Consider the following 6,507-nt stretch of genomic DNA (forward strand, 5'->3'; position numbering starts at 1 on the left):
TCCCCCCCCCCAGTCCCCTGGGTTCCGGCGGCTCCACCAGTAGCATAATAGAGAGCAGCCGTCCCTGCTGCCGAACTGCACACACAGAAATCAAACTGACATCCCCGCACCACGTTGTACTCTCAGGTTTACTCCGACTGTATTGTTTCAGTTGTGACGCGTGTGTTGCCTTGTTAACGATGCGTATATGAGCAAGGTCACAGCAGACGACAGATGTTGCCCTGGGCCTCAGCTCCAATGGAAATATTTATTTGTTATAATACACACTCAGAATCAAAATGCTGCTAGTGCCAGAGTTAGCATTGGATTTATTTCTTTATTTCTGCCTAATATTGTGAAAATGACTATGGATACTGGATTAATATTTATAATTATAATACTAATACAACAACATATAAAACCTTAAAATGTGCACATAAAAAAGTTATTTCACGTAAAAAAGCCAATTCTTGGAAACAGAATATTTATTATTATTGTCAGTGAGGTCAATGAAATGTAATTAATTTTATTCATGTTTGTAGCTGCACTACAACGTATCCCAGCTGAACAGTCAGGCTGTTGGGTGTTTTATCCATTTCCTGATCCAACGGTACGTAATTTCACACCATACATTTGTGGAGCTAAAGCAAACACAGTGGAGAGAACAGATACCAGGACTCATCTCTCCCACAGCTTCAACAGTTTCATCATTAAATCTCTAAAATCAGAGCCAACTTTCGATGTTTAATCAAACTTGAAAGGACACCTGTTAAAATCACTGAAGCTTTGGGACGTGTTTTGATCTCTTTCCTTCTTATTTCTTTCTTTTTTTTGTTACTCTAAAACTGAAATAACATTTGAAAGAAGATGTATCTACTTTACTGTTTCATATCATACCATACCAGACCGTACTGTATCATACCATACAAAATCAATCTATACCGTACCATACCAAACCATACTCTACCCTACCATTCCATTCCATACCATACAAAACCATACCATACCGTACCATACCAGACCCTAGTCTACCATACCATACCATACCTAAGGAGCAAGTCTTTTTATGTGAAAAAAAACATCCCTACAATACAACATTTTACCCCCTTCTGCACAAACAGGAAACGAGTATTTCCATAAAAACCCCAATGCACAAATGTAAAGCACATGTAGTTCTTTTTAAGGTTTTTCTATGTGTATTATATTTATTTTATTCTAATTTTTATTCAGTTTTGTGAGAAAAAAAATTGTACTCGTATTGAAAAAAACCCCAACATTTTCTGCACTGTATATTTACTTGTGTATAAACCACCTGTTACTGCGTGAGAGACTGCACACTTACATTGTTTTCTGTCAAAACATACTTGTTTGTTTGGGAACACTGTGTATGTTGTCCTAGCAGAAACAGTTCTTTAAACAGACACTGGAATTCTTCTTTTTTTTCTTTCTTTTAACAAATAAGAGAGAGTGGCTGCCTCCCGTACGGATGGGTGAGGCCTCAACAACCTCAGATCACACCTAACGTAAACGGTCTTTACGTTAATTCACCTCCGTAACGACCGCTCCTGTCGGCTCTGCTTGTTTTACTCACCTGCTCACCACCGCCGCTGTGAAAGCAAACCTCTTTATATACATGTGTTGAAAGCGCACTGACCTTGATGGCATTAGTGGAGATCTGGATCTCGTGCAGCTTCCTCATTGTGCCGTCACGGTCGATAAAGTAAGACGAGGCCAGCTGATGAAGGGCTTCCACATTCTGAGTGGTGTTGGCAAGCTTCCTGTCTAACTTGTTCTTGGCCAGGTACATCGTCAGTGCCTCCTCTCCTGCAGGTGGGTACAAGGAAGGAGAAATACGAGTTAGATTAAGTTCCATACGCTTGAAGCTTTATGGGGGGGTGCGGTAAAGTGGGGAGGGGGGGGGTTAGTACCTGCGTATGTGATGTTCTTAAAGCAAAATAGTGGAAAGAGTATTTGTGGCTTCAAGTGAAGAAGTGATCTTCAGTTGAGCAGCACTGAATAAATAAAGTGAAGGTGCTGTCAGTTCTGTATTCATGAGAGAGGTCCAACTCAGGCTTATCTCAGCTGCCAGTGGAGCTCTCACCACATTGGTGAGTATGAAGTATAAAAATGGAGAGGGAGAAGTTTCAGCTTGAATCCAGACGTCCCACTTTTTCATGAGCAGCCGTTGCCTTATCTCCAGCTGTAACCATCCCCAGTAATGCACCCAGATTTACCCCTACTAGGGCAGCATCATTTTCATGAGAGGTCTGGATTTTTTTTATTTTATTTATTTATTTTTTTTACCTCAGTTCCACAGGGACTTTATCCTCTGAAATTTTTTTTTTTCACTGCTACCAGGCGGGGATAGAAAAACATGAAGAATGTGACCACCTCAAATTGCTGAACTGTGTCTGGGCATTTTAGTGAGAGGAAAACTGAATTAAAAACTTTAGGGGTCGTGTTCAATTACACTTCTCAGCCCATGTGGTGACAAATCCTGAATGACAATTTTTCTGTTATTTAGATCTCCAAATTTTACTTTTAGCTCCCTTTGAGGATATGCCTTTTCTGAAAACAAAAGTAAATCATTGTAATATATTTTTTTACAATTTAAAACAAAAACTTTAGACATCAAAATGGGGCTTAAACTAAAATGCCAAAAAAACAAAAAAAAAAACAAGCTTCTATTAGAAACGCACAAGTTATAGATTGTATATATATATTTAAAAAAAATGGAAACAAAACAGCCGTGTTCAATTACACTTGTGACCCTCTGTGGGGAAACATCATGAATGACATTTTCCTGTGATATAAAAACAAAAAACAATTGTTTAAGACAAAAATCTTAAAAAAACATTAAAGTTGGACTAAAATTACCATAAAATACAAAATACAAAACAAAAGGTTGAACTGTCAACTAAAACCTGAGAGAAATATTTTGGAGTCCTTAGGGATCGTATTCAATTACATTTTTGACCCTTTGTGAGGAAACAACCTAAACAACATTTTACTGTAATTTACAAAAGAAAAATGAATTCAAAGAAGTTTTCAGCACAGATTTGAAATGAAGCAACTTTTATGAAACCATTTAAAAAATGATATTGTCAAAGATATGAACTAAACCCTGATCTAAGGTTCAAACAACCACATTATACAAATGACAAAAATACAAGCTGATATCAGCAAGCACTTGGGAGCTCAAGATTTTTTATAAACTTTAGGGATCATGTTCAATTACATGTCCGGCTCATTGTGAAAAAACCTGAAAAATATTTCTGATGAGTTTTTTTTGTAAAAAATGAAAAACTCAGACATCGGCACCGGAAGCTGAAGATTCTCCATAAACGGCAGCAGAAACAACTGAATATTCTGCTCCATGTCCCTTGGTGTGATATCCACTTTATGTCTGAGTGAGCTATGTGAGAACAGGGCAGGAAAAGCTCCAGAGGATCCACAGGGAGAAAACTGGGGAACGTTCTGCTTCCTGCTTACTCGAGCCAGACACCACTCCCTGGTCTGGATCCCCTGGAGATTTCCCTGCTGTTGTGAACCTGTCCTTCCCAATCTCCCACCGCACTCATCGAACGTAAATAGGAAATCTCCGGACACCCGGAGTGAATGCCTAGAAAAATTAATATATTTCCATCTCTCTCTATGAGCAGAGCTCGGCCTAAACAGCTCAGATGTAATAGCTGAAAATCCTCAGCCTGGTTCTATGTGCGCTCCTGCTTCATGTTTAGTTTAATTTCCCACTAAAAGATACGGGGGCCGGGGGAGGTGGTGCGGTGAGTTCATTTTGAACCGCTGACCTTTTAGTGTCTGTAACACGACTGCTGTGAGCAGCGAAGAGGCCCAAATATTTGGAGAAACCAGACGGCTGCTCCTATTTGCATGACATGTGTTTGTTTTTTTTCCACTGGAAAAGGTCAAAAGACTCACTCTCTCTGCTCAGCGGAAGAATTCTTTTATTTGGTTGGAGGTTTGGGGGCGGAGAGGAGAGGCTGGGGTCTTAGGAAAAGCAAACAAAAGATTAATTTGTAGCTTGTAACATTTATCTTTCCAGGACTGTTCCAGGCCTTGAGTGATAGATTGGTATTGGTCACTTAACCTGTGGTGACCGTGACCACGGGTGGTTAGCGGTCAGAACAAGGACTCATGGCTGCTTAGAGTGGAGTGGTTAGTGAAGTGAGGGGAGGAGAATCCACTCTCTGAAGCTGCCACTCTCTCCTGCTCTTCAGGGCAAAAAGAAGTTCCTTATTTTTTCACTTGACTTACTGCTGCAACAACAATGGACTCACATTAAGTCTTTGAAATGTTGTCGTCCCTTAAAACCTTCATCACAACTTAGTGTGGCATGAGTGAACTCCACTCAACGTAAAGCTGTCGTAATTATCACGACCACCGGGCAAACATGATGACAACAGAGGTTTCAGAAATCTACTGGGGGCAAGTATTTATAGAAGACAATTACTGGTCAGCTAAATGGAACCTGGCCAGGATTTATAAGCAGCTATTGAAGATAGGTGCAAGTACATATACAGAAACAAGTCCATAAATATGTAGTGTCTATGAGACTTGGTGAGAGAGAGTCAAATTCAAGGTCAGTTTTTTACTAAACTTTTAGTGTTTTTTTTTTTGTTTTTTTTTTGTTTTATAACTTAATTCAATTTGCCAAATTCAACAAAGCAAATCTGAGGTCAGCTTCACCTCTGTGTTACATTGTTCCATTCTTTTGTCACACTTTTCAAGAAAAAGTGAAAAGACTCAACTGCAGAATTGATGGTGTTTTAATAAATACTTGTCGTCAACAGTTAATTGTTTAATTTTATACGACGCACCGGACATTTTTAACAGATGACCGAACTGGACCGCAGGCAGGTCAGTGGAGCATGTGCACCGTCAGGTTACAGATAAAGACACACCTTTAAAGTCGGTGCTGAAAGACCGAGTACTTTTCATTAACCTCCTAGAAAAATATGGAATAATATTTCTCCACACCAGTGGTTCTTTTAAAACATATTAATATTCTTCCCACCACTTCTTCGCAGACATTCATATTTCAATTACATATTTGGGATTTAAAGTTTGGGTTGGGTTTTTTTTTTTTCAAATAAAATGTAAAAACTCTGTTTTTGCCCTTTATGAAGAATATAATTATCACATTTTTTTAGAAAAAAAAAATTAAAGGACTAATGCAAACAAGTGCTGGCTGACTTTTCACAGATTGACAGATAACTGGATAACATTTCTTACGAATTTCTTGTCGATTTCTTACGGCACTTACACCAGTGAGAATCCCTGTTATAACCAATAAGTTCTTACTTTGTCTAGGTCTGAAAAATCCTCATTAAATAATGGTTTGTCATCAATAACATAATGATGTTTTTTTTTTTTTGATTTTTTTTGTAAATGGAAACAAGTAAACAGAATCCACTGATGGTCATTTAATCACACTCCCATTTTATGTTTGCACAGTGTGTACAGTGTGATGTGGAAATGGAGGTATTTTTTTTGACAAGCTGTGTAGTCTCCCCATACAACCCAGGGCTACGCCGGAGCTGTGAATATGGAGTCTAGCCTCGGGCTCCAGTGACTGCAGCTCATTTCAGTCAACTGGTCTTTCCTTCTCAGCGCTGAACGCATTAGACGTACTGCACTGAAATGGCCTCAGTGCAGTGTGGTGTTGTCTGCGTGTAGTCACTGCAGAACGGCAGCGATTCCTCCTGTAAACTCATCGGCATAAAAACCAGAGGGATGTGTTTGTGCTTCCTCTGAGCCAAACACTGCAGACCTAAGGGGAAAAGTACCGTGTTCTATCGCTCAAGATGAAACAAAAACATAAACTATATAGGCAGTGGAGTACAGCTGGTGACACTGTAGTACTGCGAAGTAAAAATGACAGAATCAGTTATCAGGGGTTGCCGCAGCGAATCATTGTTTTCCATTTCTCCCTGTTCTCTGCATCTTCTACTCTGACTCCAACTATCTGCATGTCCTCCCTCACTGCATCCATAAATCTCCTCTTTGGCCTTCCTCTTTGTCTCCTACCAATATGTCCACTGTCCCTCCTCCACACATGTCCACAGCATCTCAGTCTGGCTTCTCTAGTTGGAGTATCTGCCGATATTGATACCTTTGGTTTCCCTCTATGTCGTGGGCTGCCGTTGCTGTGGCAACAGAGTCCCTGTTTACGGCATGCTTTCAAAGTGAAGTTGAGCATCTGGGCTAGGTGTGAGATTGGAGGGATTATAGCTGTTGTTCAGAATTAGACCAATACCAATCCTGGGTATCAGATTAAAGCCATCCATAATTTTCTTCCCAGACTATTCCTACTCCCTGTTCTAGCCACGTTAATAAATCCAGGTTCTATCAAAGGGGGTTATTTTATGATTCTCATTCAAACGGTGCATTCACTGCCTCCTGGTTTTTCAGCACCCTTCTCTCCCCCACCTCAAATGTTCCAGAGTTCTTCACAGTGAGACAGCACTATTCATTCTTGGTGTTGAGAAAAAAAGAAAAAAAAAAAAA

General features: G+C 39.7%; 1 protein-coding gene across 2 annotated transcripts in view; it reads right to left on the reverse strand.

Moving 5' to 3' along the window:
* brinp1 (bone morphogenetic protein/retinoic acid inducible neural-specific 1) overlaps positions 1 to 6,507 on the reverse strand; it is a 159,705-nt gene that overhangs the window by 41,955 nt on the left and 111,243 nt on the right. For both annotated transcript variants that reach the window (XM_008325930.3, XM_008325931.3), the window contains one exon: positions 1,634 to 1,803. In XM_008325930.3, the coding sequence (XP_008324152.1) occupies positions 1,634 to 1,803 (170 nt within the window). The remainder of the gene's footprint in view (positions 1 to 1,633; positions 1,804 to 6,507) is intronic.

The sequence above is a fragment of the Cynoglossus semilaevis genome, chromosome 14, assembly GCF_000523025.1.
Source record: "Cynoglossus semilaevis isolate Cse_v1.0 chromosome 14, Cse_v1.0, whole genome shotgun sequence".
Taxonomy (NCBI): Eukaryota; Metazoa; Chordata; class Actinopteri; order Pleuronectiformes; family Cynoglossidae; genus Cynoglossus; species Cynoglossus semilaevis.